Raw genomic sequence first — 27436 nt, 5'->3', positions numbered from 1 at the left:
TCCAACCGCACCTGGCAATACAGGTTGGCACAGCAACGTGCCTTTCACCCCTACAGGCTGCACAGGCAAAGCTCCAGCAGGAGCTCCAGCAGAGCACAGCCATATAACATCAAAGGACCCAAGAAGGCTAATTGCCATTGGAACAATAGAAAACACTAAACCTACAATTAACCTGGGTGACTGCTTTCAAATTTAGATTATTTAAACGTGCAGAAAGCAACGAAAGGACTGTATGCATGCATATTATTAGCGTAACCAATGGATACAGACACAGGGGCAGTGGGAGTTTGCTGTGGGGGAGGGGGGAGCGCGGCATGGCTGCAGGGGGGTGGGGGCCAATCAGGGGAAAAGGAGACATATGTAAAACTTTGGACAATTAAAAAAAAAAGAAAACAAAAAAGAAATGCAACTGGAAATCACACCCTATATCAACAAGCAAGGAAATCACAGCAAAAACGGGAAAACACAAACACTGATACTAATATTGACATGAGGCACGTATTGAAAGTATCACACAAAGATTCTTAAAAAGCTATGAAAATGTGTTACAATGAACATCGAAATTAAATTCGATGGTGGAGTAAGAAGCCCGGGCTCCTCCATCCCCCAACAAACACACCAATTCAGCAACACTTCACAGACAATTTCCCTTTGTGAGAAACCAGAAATGAATAGAAAGCCTCTTGCACAACATTAAAGAGTGGAAAATCAGTTACCAAAGCCAGTAGGGAGGATTGGGAGACATTTTCACCAGAAACTCTGCCCCAGAGCACTGCCATATGATCAGAAAGACATCCTCTAGTTACCATCCTACTGATGGGTGGGAAGCGGTTTGCTCACAAGGCCAGGGCCCTAATGTTTCTGAGGGGCTGACCCAAAGAACTAGTATCTGTGACAGGAGTCCTGGAGATCTGATGGGTTCAGCACAGTCTAGCCACCCAGGCAGCGATAGAGGCGTGGCTACCAGACACTGTTGATTCATCCCCACCCCAGATCTGCCCAGAGAGAGTGGATGGAAAATCCCAGCTCTGTGCTTCCTCCTGGGGTAGGAAAGAGTTAATCCAAGCAGGCAGTGCCTCCCACTTCACCACAATTGCCCAAGGAGCTAGCATCTGTCTCACCAATCCTGGAGCCCTGATGAGTCCCGCACCCTCTGGTTGTCAGGGAAAGAACAGAGGCAGCAGCTCGGGGTGGTAAATGCCACTGGTCCTTTCTGCTGAGCAGCACAGAGAACCCAGGAATAAATAGATGCCTGCTTTTCCCAGAAGATGGCAAAGTGCTAGAGGAGGCCCCCAAATCTCTTTCCAGGATGTTTTGTGGGATCTTCTTCTGTACTCCCCCAAAGTGAAGGCTGAGAGAGCCTTCTAAGAAGCAAACACCAAAACAGTGAATTAATAAAACAATCAGGAAAAGATGTCTCACACAAAGGAATAAGATAAATCTCCAAAACTGACCCTAATGAAATGAAGTTAAATGATTTACCTGACAGAGAATTAAAATGAACTCTCCTGAACATGCTTACTGAGCCCAAGAGAACAATGCAAAAATGTCTGATCAATGAGAGGCCTTATAAAAAGGATGAAAAGAAAAATTACAACCCAAGAAGCCAGAAACACCAATCAGACAGGATATATGCACCCCTATGTTCATAGCAGCTCAATTCACCATAGCTAAGATTGGGAAACAGCCTAAGTGCCCATCAGCAGATGAGTGGATTAAAAAACTGTGGTACATCTACACAATGGAATACTACACTGCGGTAAAAAAGAAGGAACTCTTGCCATTTGCAACAGCATGGATGGAACTGGAGAGCATTATGCTAAGTGAAATAAGCCAGTCAATGAAGGAAAAATACCACATGATCTCACTCATTTGTGGATTATAGAGAACAACATAGACTGATGAATGGGACAGATCCAAAGACAGAGAAACAGTGATAAGACTATCAATCCCCAGAGGGAAAGTAGGGGAGGGTGGGGGTAAGGGGAAGAGGTCAACTAAAGGACTTGTATGCATGCATATAGGCCTAACCAATGGACACGGACAACAGGGGGATGAGAGCATGAGTGGGGGGTGGAGGGGAGTTGGGGGTTAAAGGGTGGATGAGGACACATTTGTAATACCTTAACCAATAAAGAAATTAAAGATTAAAAAAAAGAAAAGAAAAATTACAAAATAGGAGAAAATATCTGCATCCTGCGTATCTGGCATAATACATATTTGCATAATACATACCTGTATTTAGAATCTATAAATTGCTCAAAAATTAACAATAGAAAACCAACCAATCAAACTAGAAAATTGGTAAAACTCATTTCATGGATATTTCACTAATAAGCACATGAAAATAAGTCCAACATCATTAGTCACTGGGAAATGCAAATCAGAATCACAGGAGATATCACTACACATCTATCAGAAGGGATATTTTTTTTTAATCTTGAATAGTGATCAAACAGTGGCCAGAATGCAGACACTCACCTCTCATACATTGCCACTGGAAGTGTAAGACAGTACAGCACTCTGACAAATATTTTGGTAATTTCTTTTAAAATATAAACTTACACCTACCATATAGCCTGCCAATCATATACCTGGGTTTGTACTCCAGAGAAATAAAAATTTACATTTTATATAAATTAACAGAATTATTGCTGTAAAGCATTTACAATACTCCCAAATATTTTTCTCTATGACTAATAAAATCTACTTTCATCCCTAATATTGATGGATTTACTTCTTATTCTGCAGAAGTCTTACTAGGATTATTAATTTTTAGTTGTTTTAAGGAACTAATTTCTGGGTTTTAAATTTTCCTACTCTTTGATTTCTGCCCTCAAGTGAATTATTGTCTTTCTCTACAGTGTTGGAACCCTTTATAGAGGTTGCATTTTGTAGAGGAAGGCAATTAATTTAATGGTAACCCTCCTTACTCCTCTCATTGCTAGGCTTCGGGCTATGGGGTGAAGAATGGGGGTGATATTACTCTAGATCCCTTTTGGTCTCAGCTGAATGCCTACTCACACTAAGCTAACTGGACTGGACAATCCATTATCTCTCAATACTGTTTGACCCAGAGTAACGATTTGCAACCAGCATGCTGCAAGAATTTTTAAAACATGCCATACCTGACTATTAGTCAGGAGCCCAGTTCTCTTTTCCATTAGATTGTGAAATAAAAATAATGACAGCAGCCAACACAACAATAGCCATCCAGTGTAAATGAATCAAAACTATAACTATTTTTTGTCAGATCAGCCAAAAATAACATATATTTTTGGTGAGCTGAAAAATTTTGGTAATTAGTTAATGTGAGCCATGAGATAAAAAAGGTTAAAAACCACTGACCTATAGTATTATTTCCATTTTACTCTGTACCCTTCAGTAGAGTCTTACCCAGCACATATGCTGCCTAATCCTCAGTCAAGAACACAAGGCAACTTCCCTCCCACCAAAACATTCACCTCTAGCCCTGTCTCCTTCCAGTTCCTAGCAGCTGCAGCATCCCTGAACTCTAATCTCAGTGGCTGCTTGGTTCCACCTCCCTATGCAGTGCTTATGACATTATTCACAGTCAGAGAGTCAAGTTGAATGTGAAACTCGTTTTCTAGGTGCCTTTTTTCTCACAGAGAAAATTCCTGACCTGCCTATTGTCAAATGTCTAGAAACAGGTACCCCATGTATAATATTCTGTTGTGCTTTCTACCTGTAGATGGTGAGTATAACATGCTACACCAGATACCATTTTTTGTTTACTTATTTTGTTTTTAATTTATTTTTATTGTTGAGAGTATTACAGATATCCCCCATTTTCTCCCTGCCCCCCCCCCCTCCACCTGGCTCCCGCCACAGTGCATATATTTTAATCTCTCAGTTTCAATACAGAAATTGAATTTGACCAATCATTTGTCAAACACTGGTTTCTTCCCAATCATATGTTCTGGCAAAATGAAAACCTTTCAGACTAAAGCTAACTTTCTCACATGCTTTGAAAATTTTTTCACTCCTACCTGCATCTTGCGTTACAATTGAAATTCCTATGTTTCACGCTGAACATATTCAGTTTCTGTACCTAATATGTTTTTGTGTCCTCACTTTCTCAGTGGTCAATCTACAATTTCCATCATTACCTCCCCACTCAGATCTGAGAATATATCAATTTAAACTACTCAATGTGTTTGGGAGTTTTTAGCTTTTTTTAGCACCTTCATCTATTTTTTGTTTGTTTGTTTCTTCTCAAACTCCTACTAATACTTCCAGATATTAAATGACCATCTTGAATAAGCAACTCCTAAATTTTAAATTTAAAAAGTAGTTGTTCTATTCCATATGATTTTATTGTAATTGCCACATTATACTTGGATTTTTTTTATCTGTTTGCCCAATAATATAGTGGAGTATAAAACATTATTTTTCTCCCCACAGATGGCATATTAACCATGTAAAACATATAAGCTACACAGTATAAAAGCAAAACTTACCTTTTCAAATGAAGAATCTGGATACAACTTTCCTGACTTATTGTATGAATATACCAGGAAATGAGGATGTAAAAATGACCTAATTCAACCAAGATAATGACATTTCATGGTATTAATTTCATTGATAAAATTAAGTTACAGAATCATGAAATCAAACAAAATTTACTGTCAATTATACAAGCTCAAATATCCAAAAAATTAAATGAACTCATCTTTCCATGATCGAAATTGCTTTCTAATAGCATAATGTGTGTATAAGAGAAAAGAATAACCAGTATAACCACACACCAGTATGGAAGCTGCAATAACACAACTTCACCTGAAGTAAAAACCAAAGCTACTAGGTTCCCACCACAAAGTTTACTTTTAGATTTAACCATCAATAAATCTAATAACATAAGTATGCCAGTTAATATTTACTAAAAGGTAGCCATCCAATGATAATGACAAAAAAATATGCATTTATCATTAGTTTTTATGAAGTTACCAGAGGCCCAGTGCATGAAATCAGTGCACTTGGGGGGGGGGCGGGGGAGCCCTTCAGCTCGGCCTGTGCCCTATCACAGTCCGGGAGCCCTCAGGGGATGTCCACCTGCCGGCTTAGGCCTGGTCCCCTAAGCCGGCAGTCAGACATCCTTATCGCTGCCACGGAGGTGGAAGAGGCTCCTTCCATGGCCGCTGCACTCCCCAGCCATGAGCCCAGCTTCTGGCTGAGTGGTGCTCCCACTGTGGGGGTGCACTGACTATCAGGGGGCAGCTCCTGTGTTGAGCAGGATTGGGCCAAACCGGCTCTCCAACATCCCCTGAGGGGTCTCAGATTGCTAGAGGGTGCAGACCAGGCCGAGGGACCCCACCGGTGCATAATCGGGGCTGGGGAGGGACACGGGAGGTTGGCCAGCCAGGGAGGGTCTGTGGGAGAGCCCCAGGTCATGTCTGGCCTGTCTCACTCAGTCCCAATTAGCCAGACTCCAGCAGCAAGCTAACCTACCAGTCAGAGCGTCTGCCCCCTGGTGGTCAGTGCATGTCATAGCAAGCAGTTGAGTGGCCTTAGCATATCATTAGCATATTACTCTTTTATTGGTTGAACTAGAGGCCCGATGCACGAAGATTCGTGCAAGAATGGGCCTTCCTGCCCCTGGCTGCTGGCACCGCCTTTGCTCCAGCCTGGAGGTGCCTTTCTGCCTTCCCACGCTGCCCAGAGGCCCGGAGCAGTTGGGGCAGTGTGGAATGCCTGCGTTGTTGCCATGGCGAGGACGCAAGTGTCCTGCCCAGCCCCCGGCCTCTCAGCACCTGTGCATGCAAATTAACCTGCCATCTTTGGCAGGTTAATTTGCATACTCACTCCTGATTGGCTGGTGGGTATCATGAAGGTATGGTCAATTTGCATCTTTCTCTTTTATTAGTGTAGATGGACGACCAGGTGACTGGACACTTAGCATATTAGTCTTTTATTTTATAGGATTATATAGGACTAGAGGCCCAATGCATGAATTCGTGCACAGATGGGGTCCCTCAGCCTGGCCGGTGACCGAGGTCTATTGGGGGGGGGGGGCTGGCCAGCCATGGAGAGGAACCCCAGGAGGTTGGCCAGCTGGCCTCCAGATCAGGGCCTACTGGGGGGACAGCCAGCAAGAGGGAGGGACCGCAAGAGGTTGGCCATCCAGGGGGAGGGCCTGCAGGAAGTTGTTCAGCCAATGGCAGGGGCCACGGGAGGTTGGCCGGCTGGGGGGAGGGGCTGTAGGTTGTTGGTTGGCTGAGGGGCCAGGCCGCAGTAGGTTGGCCAGCCGGGGGGAAGGGCCATGGCAGGTTGGCTGTGGGAGCACACTGACCACCAGGAGGCGGCTCCTGCATTGAGCACCTGAAACCTGCTGGTCAGTGCACATCATAGCCACTGGTCAACCAGTCTTCTAGTCGTTCTGGTCATTTCAGTTGTTTGGTCATAACGGTCACTTAGGCTTTTATATATATAGATGCTGTGGTAAAAACAGCCCCTGTGTTCTCATTGCCTTAAGACAGCAATGGATGTTTTTTGCACGTTTACTTCAGGTTCTGCCACATGCTACCTTCACTTTGGAACCCAGCAAAAGGCATGGCCCCTCCTTGGAACACATCTTCCTTTTAGCAGAGAGAGAAAAATAATTGTAGAAGCATGCAATAGTTCTCAAAGCCTTTCTTAATAGGATACTAGTGTTACCACTCACATTTCCTAAGCTAACCTAAAGAATCTCTGTAGACAAACCCAATATGAACATGCTACAAAAGTTCAGCCTTCCCACATGTTTGTCATTAATTATTTAAATTATTCTCAGAATTATACATTTATTTTATCATTCAAAAGAAAAAAACAGCATAAAAAATATTGATCTAATATAAACTATGGACTTTGGGTGATAATGATACATCAAGCCAGGATAATCCTATATAATAAAAGCCTAATATGCATATTGTCCCCTCAACTGGGAGTTCAACCGGGAGTTCGACCAGGGGTCGGGGCCAGCCAGCCAACTGCCTGTGGCCCCTCCCCCCAGCCGACCCTGCCGAATTTCATGCACTGGGCCTCTTGTCAATTATACAAATATATCATTTTGATGGAGGTTGTTGTTAACGTGGGAGTCTATACATATGTGGGGCAGAGGGCATGTGAAATATCTGTGCATTCCAGTCAACTTTGCTATAAACCTAAAACTGCTCTACTAAGTAAAGTATATTTAAAAATATATAATGAGAAAATTATATGAATATGCAAGCCACATATAGATAAATGTTCAGAGTAATTATTTAGAGAACTACAAACTGATGTTAAGATGAAATCAAATATTTTAGTATATCATGCAGGCTTTTGGAAATCTAAGTTGCTACCATCTTTTCAGAAAGACACTGGCAATGTTTCTCAAAATCTTAATATACTAGAAAATGTGAATATTAAATCAGTTACTACATGCAAATTGCTTAGAAATATGCCCTGCAAATGGTATGTGTTCAATAAATGCCAGTTACTTTTGTCGTTTTTATTATCATCATTATTGTCATTATTATTCATGCTTCTTGTTTCAAAAACCTATTTCTTAATATCAAGGCTACCAAACAAAATCTATTTAAGTAAAAATATACATACAAGAATGCTTATTGCAGGGCTCATTAGCAACAATCCCTGGAAATTACCTCATTACCTATCAATATTACATATTTTCTAATGTTATCTATTAAAGAATGAGTTACAAAATATACAAAGAGCAGGAAAATAAGCATCATTTTTATAAGACTTGCCAGTGGCAATACCCTATTTCCACTTTCATAAAAAACATGGGGATAGGTTTTGTCTAATAGAAGAATGAAATTTAAATAGAAAATTGAGAAAAGTACATACAAAATTATTAATATTGATTTCCTAGAGTGAAGATAGATAATAGAATATTTAAGACCTTAAAAATACATGCTATTGCAAAGTGAGAAAAAAAAGTATTGTAGAATATCAAGTAAAAGTCTTAAAATCATATAAATATGTGAAGTAACATGAAGACAAAAAAAAGCTAAACCTAGTCAAATAAAATTATACCCTTAATCGTTGCAATTGTGGTTGCATTTTTAAGGAGTTACACAGAGTAATCTTAATATATCTAACATACCTTAATTTTTACATCATTAAGTTAGAATTTGGCTTAAAATTAAATTTCAAATCTCAAAATCAAGGCTGAAATTCTAGTCTTAACATGATTCATGAAGAAGATATAACATGTTAAACAAATGAAATATTCATGTTTTTGTTTAGTCTCAATTTAGGGTACTGACTATACAAATTTAAGACACTAAAAACAACTATATGAAAAAAGAATGTTCACTTACTGTTTTTTAAGATGGAGAGAGTATGTTTTCCTGTTAATTTGGATGGCATAAATAACCTGCAGCAAAGTATTCAGAGAGAAAGTAATCATTAAAAATGTGAAATTCTTCAAATCAAAAACCATACTTTTTAAAAATGCACTCATTCATGTAAGCCAAAACTGTATCATGTGTGTTTCAAAATTATATACACATATAAAAGTATATTGCTATCTTTCTTTAATCACCGAATGTATGACAGAAATTCAAGGAGTCTAAATCTATTTCAAATTAAGAGCATTAGTCATTGGCATTTATTACGTATCATAATCAAATGTAATTTACAATGATTACATTTAGAAATGCTGAGGAACCTTTGAAGAAACTTGAATTTTATTATCTTTTTTTCTACTTTTCAGCTTCTAGCACAGATACATGGAAAATCCGAGGACTATAATGCAGGTCCCCTTTTAAGGTGAAAGGGAGTAGCCATAACTGCCAGAAGCACTGCCTACACACAGCCTTTCACCTTGCTGCTCTCTCCAGGATTTGCCTCACAGCGTTCAGGGACAGTCCACGTTTAATAAGAAGCCCCCTCACCCCAACTCCAGATATTTTCATGGGTCATGCCAGCTTCTCTCTTGTTGAGACTCAGTTGATGCTCTCCCCATTCCTATTTTTATTTCCCTCCCCTTCCACAATGCTCATCACAAGGGCAAACCCTAATTTACACAAATCCCCTCAGAGATTGCAGCTCAGAGAACTCAGAGCATCAGCATCAAACATATCCATTTCTTATGGGGTAGCACGTAGTTAATTCTGGTAAAGGTTCCATGTTTGCAAAGAACGTGAATTTTGTCACTGGGTGCAATTTTGGGATAATGTCATTTTCAACTTACAGTGTTCAATCTTCTGTAGTCTATTGAAAAAGACGTGTGTGCATTTCCAAGATTATTGTGACATTGTTTCTCTCTTCTTTTAATCTGAGTTTTTGCCCCTGCATATTTTCAGAGCTTTGTTTTTAGGTGCAAACAGATTTAGTATGCATATTTATGCACATCCACACACATGTGCACACACACCCTACAATCATGTTGTGTGTATACATCCACACTTTTTCTGGCATGGGCCACTGAATTACATATAAGTAGTGAAACCCCTGTCACAATGAGCATACCAAGCATAGAGATTGACTACTAAACAACATTTCCCTCTCCCCACTAATAGGAAACAGGCTCTTTAATTGAAAAAAAAAAAAAAAAGCTAAAATCCAATTAAAATAGATTAAACAGTGAAAAAGAAAACATGGTAACAACTGAAAAATATAATGGAAACAAAAGGACACACAGAGATAATAAAAATTGATAGGCTTAAAACCACTCTATCAAGAATTTAATTTTGTAATTACAAATCTTCTCACAAAGGAATCTCCAAGTCCAGAGATATTCATTCAATGGTGACTGCACTAAACATCTGAATAAGGAAAAATACTAATCTTACAAAAATTCATGGAATATAAAGACAGAACACTTCCCAACTAATTATATGAGACAGTATAATCCAGATATTGCAACAAGATAACTATACTCTGAGGAAGCAAAACACTTCTCATGATCATAATTTCAAAGCCTTAAAAAATATTTACAAATTAAATGTAACAACAAAATATATCATGACAAAATGGCCTTTATCCCAGGAATGAAAGGTTACTTCCCTACACTGACAGGAAATGTATACATACATAGACACATCGATATATATGCTTATATGTATCTCTAGATAGATAGTTCTATGGACAATTTGAAAACCTTCCAAAAAGCTAATAAAGGTCTTTCATGAAATGAACAGCCAACATCATACTTAATTTTAAAATATTGATAATTTTCTTCCTACAATAAAAACAAACACAAAAGCATCGATAAACTAGATGAACTACTACCTGCTACTCAAAATCAGAGTGGATTCCTAAACAATACTAAAGAATGATATTTGCAATTCATATCCAATTGGCCTATTAACATTCTACATATCACTCATCATCACTGTTTGTGGGATGCCAAAAACTAAAAAGGATAGCGAAAAGGGAATAAAATTAACAAAATTGCCAACAACAAAGATTGAGAATGCCAAGTGTTAGTGAGGGTGTGGACTAACAGAAACTCATACCCCGCTAGTGGAAATCTCACACCTGCCATAATGACTGCCTATAATCAATCCATCAACAAATAACAAGGCTTGGCGAGGATGTGGAGAAAAGATTACCCTAGAGCACTCTTGATCAGAAGGCCGCCACTGTGGAAAACAGTATGGACTTTCCTCCAAAAATTATAAGTGGAACTCTCTTCTGACCCTGTGATCCCACTTCTGGAAATATATGCTAAGAATCTGAAAACACCAATTCAAAAGAATATATGCACCCCTATGTTCAGAGATGTATTATTAACAATAGCCAAAGTCTGAAAATAGCCCAAGTGTCCATCAGTAGATGAGTGGATAAAAAGCTGTGTTACATTTACACAATGGAATATTATGTGATTGTAAAAAAAAAAAAAAAAAAAAAAAAAAAAAAAGAAGGAAATCTTACCTTTTGCAACAGCATGGATGGACCTGGAGATTATTGTGCTAAGTGAAATAAGCCCGTCAGTGAAAGACAAATACCATATGACCTCACAAATATGTGGAATCTAACAAACCAAATAAACGGAGGAACAAAACAGAAACAGAGGCATGGATACAGGGAACAGACTGACAGCTGTTAGAGGAGGATAGGGAGGGGGAACTAGATGAAAGATGAAAGGATTAGCCAAAGAACATATATGCCAAACCCCTAGACACAGACAAAAGACAAAAGTGTGGGAATGGCCAGAGGGAAGGGGATGAGGGCAAGGGCAGGCTGGAAGTGGCTAAGGGGGGAAAAAGGGGACATGTGAACTTCATATTGCTTTGTGTGCCCACCACCCAAAGTCACATCATCTTCCCTCACTGTAAACTGGACTCTTTACTACTCTTTACTACCCTTTACTACTCCAATCACCTCCTTTCCCTCTGTCGTCTGTGTCTTTGAGTTTTTGTTTTTTCATTTGTTGCTTTTGGTTTTATATCGCACATATGAGTGAAATCAGATGGCTCTTAACTTTTTCTGACATATTTTGCTTAGCATGGCATGCATCCAATGTGTCCCAAATGGCAATATTTCATCTTTTTCTGTGGTTGAGGAGGATGTATGTACTATATCTTCTTTATCCTATCACAGAATCAGTTTAGCCTGTAATGGTGGGAGGGGTGGTGTCACATGATTTAAAAAATGTTTTACTTTCTTAATAGGAAAAGAGCAGCAGTGCTGTTTGTTTCATCTTAGGTCGGTTGTGTTATATTTTTATGAATTTAACTATTTTGTTCAAATAACACTTAATATGCATATATTTTTTAGATTTTATTTACACCTTCATATATTTCTCATTCCCAATGTTACATAATTTTCTTCTCTTTTCCATTTTCCTTAGTCTACCTTACTAAAATATATCATTTTTCTCCCCAGAAATCAACCTTTGATACTATGGATCCAGAAAATTTTAGCTTAACTTTCTTTTTCATTAGTTCTACTTCTTAATTTCAGTCACATCTTTAACTTTTTTAAGGTTATAATTATTTTTAAATTTGAATTTCCAGACCTTTTTTTGCTTATTTAAGTATTTGTAATTATAAATTATTCCCCTCTACCATCTTATGAGCATGACTCAAACTTTGGTTTGCAATTTTTTCATTATTGATCATTAGTTATTATTTAATATCCATTTTATACTCATAGATACAGAGAACAAACTTCATCTTCAACTCATGAATTAAGTACATGTGTATTTTTAAATTACCAAATACATATTTCAGTCTTTTTGATAAATTTTAAATTGTGACCATATAAGGAGTTTTGTACTGTGTTTGATTTTTAATTCTTTAACGTGCTCTTGCCAATTTTGTTGAATCACCTGTATATCCTTAAGAAGCATTAATTACTGTGGAGACAGACCGGATTTACAGCAGGATCAGCAAAGTTCTGCCTTTATTTCGGGGGATGCCTCCAGCCTGAATGTGTCTGACTCTTAGTCAAAAGGACTGTGAGATTTGTAATGCACACTTAGGGAACAAAACTTCCCTGGCTAAAGTCAGCTTCCTTAGTGTTGCCCAACCTATCTAGACAGGGCTGGCTTGGCTTCCTAGTGACTGAAAGCTTTGTGAGGAGTAGTCTCTCAAGGCAAAAGTTCCTCCCCCAGGTCTTGTTATTCCAAACCAGAGACTCAGCATGTTTCAGGGGCAGAGACTGGGTTCATGAGGAGCTGACTGTGGATGTTTCTTGGATCCTGATATTTGCCTGAATTCTCTTTGTCCTGCTGCACCAGGTGCTTTGCCCTTAAAAAGCCTCATGTGTGATACACTGTGGGGTCTAGTGAGTCCTAACAAATAGCAGAAAGGGGAAACCAGTGCATTTACTCCGTGGGATCATTCAATTAATATAGATCCATTGAATAAAATGTTTATTTTTATTTCTCAAGTATTCTTTATATCTTTATGATTTGTCCACCACCATTTGAACAGAACATTTTTTCTCTTAATTTTTATTTTTCAATTACAGTTGATATTCAGTATTATATTAGTCCCAGGTGTACAGCATGGTGGTTACATATTTATATAATTTAGGAAGTGATCCCCTGGATAAGTCTGGTCCCCACTTGGCAGCATACATAGTTACTATGATATTATTGACTATATTCCGTATGCTGTACTTTACATGCCCATGACTAATTGTAAGAACCAATTTGTATTTCTTAATACCGTCACCATTGTCACCCAGCTGCCCCTCAACCACCCTCATTTCTGGCAACCATCAGTTTGTTCTCTGTACCTATGAGTCTGTGTTTTGATTCTTCATTTCCTTTGTTCTTTAGATTCCACATATAAGTGAAATCCTATGGTTATTTGTTTTTGCAGCATTATTCACAATAGCCAAGATATGGCAGCAACCTAAGTTGCCATCAATAGACAAATGGATAAAGAAGATGTGGTACATACTACATGCAATGGAATATTTCTCGACCACATAAAAAGAATGAAAACTTACCATTTGCAACAACACGGATTATGTTTAGAGAAAACCATATTTTTTTGGACTCACTATGAAAATGAATTTGAAAATGTCTCCCCCTAGTGCTATAAGATCTGATTTTATATGTGCTTAGGGTACATGTTAAAGTTGTACAAGTTTATAATTGTTATATATGCCTGCGGAACTGAATATTTTAATAAAGCTTAACCCTCATAATGTTGTGTGTGTTGAGTGTGTGTATTAAGGATGTTTGAGTGCATTAAATGTACTTCTTTCTTTTTCTGTTATTATTGTGGACACTCAAGTTTTCTTTTTGTTCCCATTATCCCGGTATATGTTATACTCTCCTAAAAATTTTAACCTCTTGGGATACTTATGTTTTTAAAGTAATCGCTTTTATAAACTCATAAAGACTGGATTTTTTAAAAATTTGGTGCCATAATGTGAGACAGTCAGACCATCATTCTATAAAACCTGCCTCAGTATCTAATAGTTTTTCAGTTGGCAATTAAATATTCCTCTTTGGCCCTGCTACTGAGGTTCCACTCCTTGGATTCCTAACATATCACTGAGTACCTTTATAATTTCACAATTTTCATATATCATTAAGAAATTAAAAGAATCAAAATACTTGCTGTCATTCAGATAAAATGTCACTTAAACACATATATTAGAACATAAAATTTTACAAAGGGATATTCATGAATTAACTTAGGTTCTGCAGTCCAGTAAAAATAAAACACTTATTTTTTTAAAGTGATTTCTTAATTACTTGTGTTTCTGAAACATCGACATCGTTGGTGGTGGTTCCGAGCTTCTGTGGAACTGTAATCTGCAGATGTGATGTTTCAGAGTCTGCAGTAAGACAACAAAAAGAGACATATGTAATACTTTAAACAATAAAGAATTTTAAAAAATAAATAAAAATAACATAGCTTATACTATTAGAAGAAGGAGGAGGAGGAGGAGGAGGAGGAGGAGGAGGAGGAGGAGGAGGAGGAGGAGAAGGAGGAGGAGGAGAAGGAGGAGGAGGAGGAGGAGGAGGAGGAGGAGGAGGAGGAGGAGGAGGAGGAGGAGGAGGAGGAAGAGAAAAAGAAGAAAACGTGTGAGCTTTCCCAGGATGTAGCATCTTTCAACTTCATTTACTTGTCCTCTCCTGCCATGTCATTCTGAACTTCCAAGCCCCAACACACACACACACACACACACACACACACACACACACACACACACATTGTGCGACTCCAGGAAGAGGTCCATCTCATGTGAGAGTGTTGCCCTACCACTGTCCAGAGAGCCTGGGACTCGCTGACCTCAATCCTGACTGGGGGAGGAAGTGCTGGTCTCAGGACCCCATCCAGGCTCTCTAGGGCCCCACCGCCCCGGCAGCAGGGCGCCCCCTCCTGCCCCTGCACACTCAGGTAAGTGAGGGACAACTGCCCCAGGCCTGCTCTGGGCTCTCCACCCACCAGGCTCAGCAGGACCCTGAAACTAGGTGGCTCTGACAGCATGCCTGGGGACCCCCAGCCTGGCCCTGGGATCTGGAGCAAGAAGGGAGACACTGGCCTCGCCCGGGGACACTGTGCTGGGCGGCCCTCCTATGGCACAGGCTCCCCCACTTACAATGGTCTGCGAAGGTCAGCCTGCGGAGGCCTGAGAGGATCAGCAAGAGAAACAGCATTGCGAGCCAGGTGACCCTCGCCACAGCGCAGGCAGTTGGTGGCATAACTGAGGCGTCTCGCGCATGCGCAGGGGGCTGAGTTCTGGGCCAGGGGGATGGACTGTGAGACTGCTCGGCCCCGCCCACCACTGAGGCCTCAGCCAGGGAGTCCTGCCTCCTGCCAGGTGCCTCATTTCTCCCAGGCTGACATTTTAAAGGCCTTTGGGGGTCACATTCGGTTATAAAGCCACTTTCTTCTCTGGAAGCAGCTATTGTTGGTGAAGTTCTTGGCAATATGAAGAGTTCACGTCATAGCTTTCTGGTAAAAAGACTGAATTACTGCATTAAAGGAAAAAGACAATAAAAATTCCCAATATGTTTAGTAGCAGACAATTGCCTTTTTTAATCATATCTAGTGCCAGATGTCTCGGGTCTAAACAAATACAGACATACCCATGAACATAAAGGTATATATATATACCTTTAACTGCTTTTCTGATTGTCTAAAACCTTATCAATTATATATATAATCAATTATAATATATATATAATCAATTCTTCAATTGGCAGTAAGTTCATTTCTTAGAAAATCTTTGGTTAAAAAAACTAAATTTAAATACTAAATATGTGTGTACATATTCGTTTTAATCCCCCAGTATGAAGTTACAATTAAAGTATTAAGCAGGAAAAAAAAAAACAAGTATGAAGTGATCCTGTAAAAACAACTTTATATTCTTATTATTTATTCCTTGTGTATAATTTGGTTTCTGCAGCTAATCAGACTAAATAAAAGTTAAAAGTAAGCTTTTCCCCCCATCAAGTGTGAAGTTTACCTATGGAAAGGCATGGAATTAACTTGGAAAGAGCTTTCATTTGATGGCTTAATATGCAGCCAATTTTTAACTTTTGCAAGGATTTCTATGCCGAACAGTTCCTAACTTGTTCCTCTATGGAATACATGTGCTTTCATTCCTTACTTGCAATATTTATAAACACAATAAAGTGATTGAGTTTTCCCAATATGTAAAACAAAACAATGAAAATATATTTTTCATGCTTTTCTTAAATCATTTTAGCGTGATTTATCAAAAAAACTATATGCAAGTACCAAATATAGCATAGAAAATTATACTTCTAAATAGCCAGTTCTCTATACAATATTCACTAACATATTCACAGCCTAATTATTTAGTTTTGTTGTGATGCATGCTCTATACCATACTCATTTATTTGAATTCTTTTATATACTTTAAAATTAGCATTTGTATATTTTACAAAATTATGACTATTAATAGATTTAGTATATCAATATTATGTTGCTCTTAAAATAAACTGCTTTTCTGATTGTCTAAAACCTTATCAAATTTTTGAAGTCTTCTAAATGTTGCTGAAGGCATGATGAGTATTAAAATGTTGTTCAATGTTCTAAAAATTTTGTTGCTCAGTCAAGTAACAAAAAGGTGAAATATGTATTCATTATTTAAATTAATGACTTAATTTTCATGACTGGTAATAACTGCTCAGTTTTTAATATGCAAGAATTATAGGCATTCAAATCATTTGTGTTCATACCTGCAATTATTTTTTTACATGTTTACTACAAGCATGGAACTAAGCTGATATCAAAATACGTGTGACACTCTCCCCATTTCCAAGTCCATCAGAGACTAACAGAAAACTAGGTTTGTACAAGAGATGCCACAGATAGAAGCAAAAAAACCCTTGTTAGAGGGATGTTCAAAGTTCTCTGGGACCATAACCAAGATAATTTTGTTTTCTATACAAATATCAAGTGAAGCTAAAGAGTAGCTGTGACATTTTGGGTTTTGTGAATGACTTGTACTGATGTTAATGCATTTTATAACTTTTTTCTTAAGTAATTTTAAAATTTTATAAAGATTTACGTGCAAATGAATGATAGATTTGGGTGTTAGAATGATAACTTGTAATAGTGTGAGGGGATTAAAATGATGAAGACCGGAAGCAATAACTTCATTAAAAGCGAATTTTCCATGGGTTGGGCCAGTACTGTCTACATCCTCAGCAATAAAGAGTGGGAGGGTAATAAAGTAGTAAAGATATCTGAGAGCTTTTTAGGGAGAAAAATAGGTTTGTTGAATCATTTGATATGGAGGAGGGTAAAATTGTTAAGATGTTAAACAACTGGGATGAGAGGAGGTCACCAATGTTATAGGAAGCAGATTCAAACAGAGAGCGAGAGATAATGAGTTCAGTTAAAAATATGTTCCATCACTGGTTGGGAGCAGACCATGGGAGGTATAGCCTCGACAAAATTGAACAGATATATTTCAGAGAGCAGCAGCTCTTCATCATCCATGCTCCTTATTCTAGGAGCTATCCAGAGTACATTCCTTGAAGCAGGGGATCCCTCGGGGGTGAGGACGACGGGGCCCCAACGCGCTAGGGCGTCTGCATGCACGAGCCCGGGGACCAGGTTCATTGACGCAGATCCGTTTAATTGAGGAACTACAGGGGTATATATAGCATGAGGGGACCAATCAGAGGGAGACACGTTGCTATAGGCGACCAATCAGAGGGAGACACGTTGCTATAGGCGACCAATCAGAGGGAGACACATTGCTACAGGCGACCAATGGCTGAAAGGCTGGGGTACTGTGCACGTGGCTCTAGGAGTTAGTTCAGGCAGGCGTTGCTACTTCCTGGTGTGCTGAGGAAGCATGTCATGGTGGAGTGTGCTCACACCATTGCAACAGCCACAGCGCTGAGACATACTTCCTGAGCTCTACTACATTATGTCTCTCTACTTGAACACACTTATCTGCTTCCAGGGTGTCCAACTTTTAGAAATGGCTATAGGCCTTGTCAGCACAGCAAGAGCACTTTTCCGACATTGGTATACCTCAGGGATTAGTTTGGCATTCAACTTGGAAACTGGCAAACTGATTCCACAGGGACTTGTGGGGGATGGTGCAGAGGGGAGCATTAGCCATATCAGTGACCACAAGCCTGTCAAAGGATGCATTAAAAGGTCTTCCACCATGGGAACTATGGCAAGCTTATACCTTGGGCATTTGTCTTGACTTCTCATTGTACTTCTGAAGATGTAAGCAAGCTCTGTCTGCTTTCATTCGGTGATCCACATGTGAGTACACTGCACGACCTGAGCTCCACCTGTTTCAGTAGGGCTCTCCCTTTCCCAAGAAATTTTTTAAAAATGACCTTGCATATTACACTCAGGAACAGTTACAACAACCAAGAATTATTTTGGTAATCTGCGTCCAGTCCATCATGAGCCTACTAGAAATTTAGTTAGGCATATGAACTAGACAAAACATTGACCTGAAAACAAAACAAAACAAAAAAAGAATAAAGCATTATTCTGTATATATGTGCATGTAAGTGAATAGCACTGAGAAGTATTTTGTATCAGGAGAATGACCAGCAGTATCAGAGAAATGTCCACCAAATCTGAATCTCTAGGGTTAGTGCTTCAGAATGAGTATTTTAGAAAACCTCCAAAAAAAAAAAAAAAAGAAAAAGAAAAAGGAAACCTCCCCAGGTAGTAATGATGCACACAATCAGTTATGACAAGCTGGTGTTCAATGAAAACAGATGGAAGTCAACAACACCATCATTTAAAGTCAAGTAAGTGGATGGTAACAAAGCAAACTGAGGAAGAATTCTCAGAGGCCGATAAACAACTAGGATTAAAAAGAGATGGAAATGTTTCAGACATGAAAAAACAGTTCCAGTTTCAAATGAGGAATAATCAAATGTCAGCTAAGGAAAAAACAAAACAAAAAAACGACTGAAGGTAATTACTGGAATTTAACACAGCCGAGGTAAGTGATTCTTTTGCCAAAATAATTTCAGAAAACAGCCAGGGATCAAAGCTTGTCTGCAGTTAAGCAACGAGGCGATTTTTATTTCTGAAAGCTTATAGCTATTATTAAAGATTTCATATTGGGCTATATCTGCACAACAGCACAGATTTTAACTGATACAAAATTACTAAAGCCGTATGTTTCTCAATTAGGAAGGACAATCTTCAGAGTATTACACAACTATATGGTTTCCAAATTTTCACTGGCCTTTTACACAATTTGTATGGAAGTAAGAGTAGCAGAAGTTTCCTCACTGTATGCAAAATTTTTATTTTAACAGCCCCTCATTTTTCAGCACTCATTTTCCTCTTCAAATTTAAAAGCAAAATGGTTTGGGGGCAAGACATTTCAACTCCGCGTTTGAATTGTTCTTTGCTCCTCATGTCTTTCTACAATTTCAGCGCGGAGAGACAGTGAAAGTAGAAATGCTGCCTTATAAGAAGTCCCAAACTCACCCTGGCCCAGAGCCACTTGATATTTTACTTAGTTTAGGCTTTCCTCATTTGGTCATTTCAACAACTGATAAATATTGGCCTCATATGATGATCCTCTCTTCAGATCGCCCAACTCATCAGCATTTGGAGAGCCCTAAAGATAGGGTAAAGTTATCTCTACTAGTAACAACAGACTGGCCAACCTTACCACTTTCAGTTGTGCAACAATAGTACTTCTTAGCAGCTTCTCTACTCTCCGTAACAGAAAGCAGATCTGAAATATACCTTCTTTGCTTCCTTCAGGCATGGCTCATAGGCTCTGCCAACCCAGGTCAAACATCGAGGCAATTGAGTATTCTTGTCCAGGATGATTTGTATAGTACAGCCATGATAGAAATGCGTCTCAAATAAGGTATTTAAAGGAAAATAGAAAAGGAAAAAAAAAAGATACCCCCAAGGGCAGTTGTATGCTCAATGATATTACACAACTATCTCTCTCGAGGTGGGGGTGGAGAGGGGCAGGGAGGGAGACTTACGGGTTTATCAGTTTCAGTGAAGGCTAATTTCAAACTGTCACTTGATATTTTTAGAGGCAGAGATGGAAAGAGACGTGAGTTGCACACCATCACATAGTAACTTCACTATAAAGATATAACCAATATGGGAAGCACGCCAGAGTCCCCGGATACTCAAGGCTAGAGTGTGTGGGCTTTGGTGATGGTATACCGAATGTCCAAGACCACTCTGCCCCTAGGCTACGATACCATAAGCAGCTGCAAGGCCACAACAACCTCACAGTGTGCTGTGCCCTTCTAGAACCCAAATGATTGTCACTGTTGGCAACCAGCCTTCTTTGTCTCTGGAGTGATGTACAGGTTACTGACCAGCTAGTTGGCCAGAGAGCAGCTAGGAAGGGAAAAGGATAGAGAGCTCAGATGGAGCTGAGAGCTGGTACTGCCAAGATGTAAGGCTAAGAGCTCCCAGAGAGCTTAGGTATAGCTACCATGGTAACCAGCTAGAGTGTGCTGGGCAGGAGGGACAGAAGCTGCTAAGCCAGAGAGTTCACATACCGCTCCGATGTAAGGTGGTGAGTTTAGAGGCAGATAATAACAGTGGGTACAGCGACTGCTACTACTTTGTGAGAAAGATATGTATTTGCCAGATGGTGTTCGGCTGCCTGATTGGGACACTGTTGTGAAGGACTATTTCGTCTGATGGAAAACAGAAAAGTAGGCCCTCTTGGCTTCATGGGACAAGGATCCTAGGTTGCTTTCCCCTGATTCAGAGCCTCTTCAGGATTCAAGTTGGAGTAGATAGGGTGAAAATTGATGCTGTAAATACATAAACACCAGACATAATTCAGGTGACTCAGATGCAGATTATTTATTATTTCATAATTTAAACCTTCACTAGTGACAACAGAGGTGAGGAATAAATTATGTTTTTATCTCGTCTTGGTTTAGGCCAGTTTCTGATGATTTAGTTGGATTTATCCTCTCTTCAGGCCAAAGTTGTTAGAGACTGTTGCTGTAACAGAAAACAAAACAAAATACCGGAGTTGCTTCTTTTTTTTCTGAGCTAACATATTTCTAACACAAGTAATTTAAAAGATGTGGGTAATTGTAAGGATCAAGGAAATGAAAACTAAATCTAGAAGAAAAAAAAAACAAAACAAGGATCTGTTGTCTTAACTGCAAATACTCTGAATTTTATAACAGAAGTGGTTTTATAAATACTCTATTTATCCATGTTCAGTAGAATGATTCACACACTTTGATACACATACAATTTACTGAATGAATTAGGAGAGGAAAGCCAAGGCAATATTTGGCATTCCAAGGACTCTGAATGATGAGGATCTAATGTCATTAAAATCTAAAATCACTCTGTAGAATTATGAAAAATGAAACCAATTAAGCATGAAATAAAGTCAAAATGTTTATTGTAAATTTAAGTACAAAAGCAAAAATGACAAAATATTTTAAGAACCAAGATAAATAATGTTTAAAAAATGTTATTTATTAACAGTATGCTAAATCTAAAACCCTAACTTACATAACAGAAAAATCAGCCAAAAGGCAGAAGGTAAAAATATAATTAGCATTCCTAATACTAAAGGTCATCTCAAAATTGCCTCTAGTTCAATATGGTAATATTTTGTATTTTTATTTCTATGTCATACTCTTTATAGACATAGCTCATTACTAAATGACATAGTGGAAAAAAATAACAAAAAAGCCAATAAGACAGTAAAAAATAGTAAAATTTTAAGATATGCTACCTCTCAGAAAATATACCACTTACATGTCCAACTGACTAAAAGTAAATAATTTATGAAGTTACAACTGGACACATACAGATTGGTGGTGATCATTACAATTAGGTAATTTGGCAATAGATATCAAAAAACAATAAGAGTGTACATACTATATTTATGCTTTGATCAATCTCTCTTCTAGTGATTTAACCTGAGACTATAATCAGACAATTGCTCCAAAATGTGTATCCATTTAAGGATATTATTTACAGGGAATTTGTAATAATGAAAAACTGGAAGTACTCTAAATATTTATAATAATCAATTTTAAAATAAATTCTTTTTCATTTTTAAATTGAATACCAAATGTCAGAAAATAATTACATAGGCCTAATTTTAAGATAGGAAATGTCCATAATAGTCTCTAAGTTTAAAAAAGTACTTTTTTGTTTACTTAGGAAAACATTTAAGAAGACATGCATCTATATTATTAATGAAAATCGTCTTTGTGTGTTGATTATGAAAATGTATACTTAATTTATATATCTACCAAGGTAACGTTGATATTTTAATAAATATTTGATAGTATATTAACAATCAGAAATATGAAGTTTGAAAATAAAATTACCTATATTGTAATTCACTGTTAGTTTAGGTCTAAAACCAAAATTTACCTGGATATTCCTACTTTCCTTTTATATGCATTTCAGAATCTTTTTCTCAATTATATGTACCCATGTATCCATAATATATTTTCATTGAGTTTATTTTTAATATAATTATAAAATAATAATATATTTTTTAAACTCTCAGGCACTGGAAAAGCTTTATGTGTAAGCACAGGAAGGGGAGAAGGCAAAGTAAAACCTGGCAACTGCTCCCTACCTGCCTGCCCTACCTTACACCTCCATCCCCTCAATTCTTTGCCCTCAAAATATACAGAAACCCACATATACATAGATGTTGGAAGAGGATACGTTTTAAAGTTAAAAGATTAAAAAGGAAGAGGTAAATACTGTCAGCTTCAACTTAAATGGAAAAGGAAAGAGAAATATTTTAGATAATAAGATTCAAAATTCATGGGGAATTTCCTTTATCATTAAGTCTAGAAAATAAATGTTAAATTAATTATAAAGTAAATATAAAATGTAAATATGATATGTATGATAGTTTTAAAAATGAAAATGTAAGTTACAAATATGATTGAAGCCTAATAGCTTCAGAAGATGATAAACTGCTGAACTGTGATAAAAAGTATGCTGTACCAATATATATATATATATACTCCCACCTGCAATGTGTGAGTCCTAATCGTTTGATATTCTCACCAACCCTAAATGTCACCTCTTTTAATGTGATCCATTCTTATAGGAATGTAGGGGACCTTCATTTTTATTTTGTCTTTTTCTGAGGAGTACTGATGTTGATCATTTTTTCATGTTTTGATACCCTTTGATATAAAAACCATTAAGTATTAGTCAAAATTTCAGTTACATTTTCTATATATTTCATTCTTATAACATATACTACATGTTTTTTATGAAGTAACTCTTCAGATATTTTGACTAGTAGGGTCTCCCACCTTCTGTTATTGTTTCATATAAATTCTTTATAGAATCTGAATAAGAGTCTTCATTGGAAATATGTATTAAAAATGTGTTTTCCCACTTTGTGTCTTCCCTTTGAAAAGGAGGCCCTTTGGGAAACAAAACATCTTAAATTTTTAAAAATGTTATTGTGTTGTGGTTCAAAACATACAATGCAAAATGATTAATCACACAGTTCTACACTCACCTTACAGTTGAGGATAATTTGCTGTTAATGCTGTCTTCTACTGACACAGACCTATAAACATAATAAAACTTATTTTAAAGTGGAGAAAATATTTAAATCTTAATTGAGTGACTATTTAAATAAATGTTTTCAGAGAAAGAGTGATTGATTCAATAAATGAAATATCTTCTTGTAACAAAATAAAATAATACAAAAAAACAGATGCTGTCTCAATATTAGAACAAATGCCACCAGCCACCTTGCTTTGTTGATTAAATCCTCTTATCCTCATCTTACATATTTTTTAAGAGTTTATGTGAGAAGCCACATTTGTACAGACAGCCCCTCCCTCCAATTCTATGTTATCCCTAACTCTTCAGGTCAAATTAAGCCAAAAAAACATTAAGTAGTAGTCAAAGATTTCAGTTAAATTTTCTATATATTTGTACATATTTCATTCTTCCTCTCATAACACACACTTTATGTATGCTCTTTCTATCAATTTTTGGAATGCAAAACGAGAGGTAAATACTTCTGTAGGAAAATACAGTAAATTATTAACAACGGCCTCAATAATGATGTTCGAATATTAGGGTAACCCACACAGCTAGCAGAGCTGTGCAGTGGAAGTGTTCTAAGTTCATAAATATTTATGTAACTGATTACAGCTAATGTGGTGATTTCACTTACTAATTTGGTATATCTAAAATTTACAATACATTGGAAAACCATTATGATCTCCCACTTATAGAGTTATGGAGATTAATTTTTAAATATGTCTTTATGGATATTTTTACAGAGAAAGGAAGGGAGACGAGTAGAGAGAGAAAAACATTGATGAGAGAGAAACATCAATCAGCTTCCTCCTACACATGCCCCACTGGGGGCCCACAACTGGGGCATGTGCCCTGACCAGGAATCAGACCAGTGACCTCTTGGTTTATGGGTTGATGCTCAACCACTGAGCCACTCTGGCTGGGGATGAAGAATAATTCTAAGAACTTGAAAATATCATAGCCTTTACATTCAGGTTCATAAATATTATCTCGAAGAGGTGCTCTAATAAAGGTGTTTCCCACTGGTGTGAGACTCCTTATCTGAAACATTTATTTTCTGAAAGTGCCACCTATTCTCATCAAGCCTAGTGGTAAAATAAATAAAACCAGAAAACATATAGAGGATACCAAACTGGGTTTAAATATATCCCTGGGCCTCTCCACATATTGCTTTATTTATAGTCTTAGATTATAACTGATGAAATCTGAACACATTTTTTTTGGCTTATTTAATGAATTACATATATACTAGTGACCTGGTGCATGAAATTCGTGTCCATTAAAAGTGAATTAATTAGAGAAAATATTTTAACATTGCTATTTGCCCTTTCTCTATAATAGAAATGTCAGAGATGAAAGGAAATTAGTAAAATGTATATGAAAATCTTCCTCTTGTCAGAGTCTAGGGCGTGCCACAGGAACCAGAGTCAAGTTCCCGCCCACCCACATGCACCACAAAATTGCGCAAGACCCAGACCCACCAGCCCCACCCCCATCAAGCCCCACTGGGGGGGGGGGTGGCCTCAGGTAGCCTGGCCTGGTGCTGGGGTGGGGGGGCACAGCATCAGGACCCCCAGCCCAGCCCTGGAGCGGAGGCCGTGGACTGAGTTCCCTTGGCCTAGGCCAGGGCAGGGGGCATGCCTTGAGGTCCCCGTCAAGCCCAGCCAGGTGGGAGGTGTGGCCTGAGGTCCCCCAGCCCGGGTCAGGGCAGGGGGCATGCCTTAAGGTCTCCCCATCATCCCTGCGGGTGGGGGGCACAGTCTGAGGTCCCCGTCAAGCTCCACAGGTGGGAAGTGTGGCCTAAGTTCCCCCATCAAGTCCCGCATGGCAGGGGCCTGGCACCAGAGCAGGGGTCACGGCCTCAGGTACTCCAGCCCAGAGCCAAAGTGGGGAGAGTGGCCTTAGGTCCCCCAGCCCGGCACTGGGGTAGGGGGTATGGCCTTGTGGTTCCCTGTCAAGCCCCACTGGGCATGGGGCATGACCTCAGGTCCCCTGGCCCAGTGCCGGGGCAGGGAGCATGGCCTGAGGTCCCCCGGCCCAGTGCTGGGATGGTGGGCATGGCCTGAGGTCCCCCATCAAGCCCTGCCAGGTGGGGGACACAGCCTGAGGTCCTCTGTCAAGCCCTGCCAGCCGGGGGGTGCACCCTGAGGTCTCCCAGCCTGGCACTGGGGTGGGGGGAGGCACAGCCTGAGGTCCCCTGTAAAGCCCCACCAGGCAGAGGGGTGCAGGCTCAGGTCCCCTGCCCCAGCCCAGCACCACACAGCTTCAGGTCCCTGCTGATTGCTCATTAAGGCTCATTACAGGAACTCAGCAACTGCTGTGGGCTCAGCCATCTTATGTTACGGAATCCCTGCCTCCGCTATAGGTGCAGCCATCTTGTGATGGTGTGATGGTCAATTTGCATATTCATCCTTTATTAGATAGGATATATATATTTTAGAGGCCTGGTGCACGAAATTCGTACACTTAGGAAGGGAGTCACTTCATACACTCAGCCCGGCCTACACCCTCTCCAATCTGGAACACTTTGGGGGATGTCCGACTGCCAGTTTAGGCCCAATCCCTGGACGTCCCTCTTGGAATCCGGGACCACTGGCTCCTAACCGCTTGCCTGCCTGCCTGATCACCCTTAACCCCTCTGCCTGCCTGCCTGATCACCCTTAACGTCTCCCCTACCTGCCTGATTGCCCCTAACCACCTCTGCCTGCCTGCCAGATCACCCCTAACTGTTCCCCTGCTGGCCTCATTGACCCAGTTGTCTCTGGCTCAGCCCCCACACCCAGGACCCAGGTTTCCCTCCTCCAGCTGGTCACAGGCACCCAGGACCCAGGCTTCCCTCCCTCTGGCTGGCCGCAGGCACCTGGGACTCAGGCCGGCTTTGCCCAGGCCAGCCACAGGTGCCAGGGACCAGGGGTGGCTTCACCTGGTCCGGCCGCAGCCGCAGGCTCCCGGCACCGGGGGCTGCTTTGTCCAGGCCCGGCTTTGTCAGGAAGGATGTCCAGAAGGTCGTCCGAAAGAAATCCAGTCTAATTAGCATATCACCTTTTATTAGTATAGAGATATATATACCTTTCACTTCCGGTTTCACCTCTGTAGCATAGATCTCTTATTTTATCCTGCTTTATTAAAACAGCAGCAATAATGACAAACATAGGTAAAGAAATGTAGAAAATGAGTTGAATTCTGCGTTTTGAAGAAGCAGATCTTTGGGCCAATGAACTTTTACCTAGAAAAGAAAATGGCCATTTTAAATTATGTCAGAGATTTTTTATTACCCAAATGAAGAGGTGGAGTGGCTATCATTACCAGCACTATTCCCAAACACTAAACATTTCATTCATATATATTAGGAATATTATAAAATCAAAACCAACTAATGTACAAAATGAATTGTTACTAGTGCTTTACTGATGATTTTGCATTTTCCATTTTCTACCATATTTTTGACTGAAGGTAATGTTTTCTCATGAAGCATATGTTTAATACTTGTAAACATTCTTCAATTCTTTTCTGATACAGCTCTCCAAATATCAAACATGCATATCACAGAGATTATTGGAATCATACCTAAATGTGTGAAAGAAACCTAGGCATTTAATTTCTCTTATATTACTATTAGGGGCCCAGTGCATGAAGATTCATGCACTGGGGGTGGGTCCCTCAGCCCAATCTGCACTCTCTCCAATCTGGGAGCCCTCAGGGGAGCCCTCTCCAATCCAGGAGTTTCTGTCTGTCTCTACAATCATATGAGAGAATTGTCTGAGTCCCCCCCCCCCCAGTCCAGTTTTGTTTGTAGCTCACAGAATAATAGAGGCATTTTTTTTCTTTGCTTCATTGGTGGAGATTTCCAGGAAGTTTTAGGATATCTTCCCTTTAATTTTTCCTAGACACTAAGTTGCTGGGAGCAACCAAGGGAGCTACGTCCCCCCAAGCCTCCGGCTCTCCCAGTCTGCTCTCTGCCCAGCGCCTATGTATGCAAATTAACCCACCAT

At 39.2% G+C, this 27436-nt stretch overlaps 2 protein-coding genes across 3 annotated transcripts in view; both read right to left on the bottom strand.

Annotated features, from left to right (window-relative positions):
• LOC308512644 (A disintegrin and metallopeptidase domain 3-like) overlaps nt 1–15079 on the bottom strand; it is a gene marked incomplete at both ends in the record, with an annotated part of 70835 nt that extends 55756 nt beyond the window's left edge. Inside the window, 4 exons of the mRNA XM_081082245.1 lie at nt 4482–4560; nt 8325–8380; nt 14171–14253; nt 15022–15079. Of these exons, the coding sequence (XP_080938371.1) occupies nt 4482–4560; nt 8325–8380; nt 14171–14253; nt 15022–15079 (276 nt within the window). The remainder of the gene's footprint in view (nt 1–4481; nt 4561–8324; nt 8381–14170; nt 14254–15021) is intronic.
• Nucleotides 15080–20718: 5639 nt separating this feature from the next.
• The window catches only part of LOC308511242 (disintegrin and metalloproteinase domain-containing protein 5-like), a 75182-nt gene continuing 68464 nt past the window's right edge, over nt 20719–27436 (bottom strand). For both annotated transcript variants that reach the window (XM_081081250.1, XM_081081251.1), the window contains 3 exons: nt 26514–26670; nt 23410–23460; nt 20719–20885 (listed from right to left, as the gene is read on the bottom strand). In XM_081081250.1, the coding sequence (XP_080937376.1) occupies nt 20873–20885; nt 23410–23460; nt 26514–26670 (221 nt within the window). In that variant the 3' untranslated portion in view covers nt 20719–20872. The remainder of the gene's footprint in view (nt 20886–23409; nt 23461–26513; nt 26671–27436) is intronic.

Source organism: Myotis nattereri (assembly GCF_964212035.1).
Source record: "Myotis nattereri genome assembly, chromosome: 2".
NCBI classification, from domain to species: Eukaryota; Metazoa; Chordata; class Mammalia; order Chiroptera; family Vespertilionidae; genus Myotis; species Myotis nattereri.
This window is presented reverse-complemented; position numbering and strand designations above follow the sequence as displayed.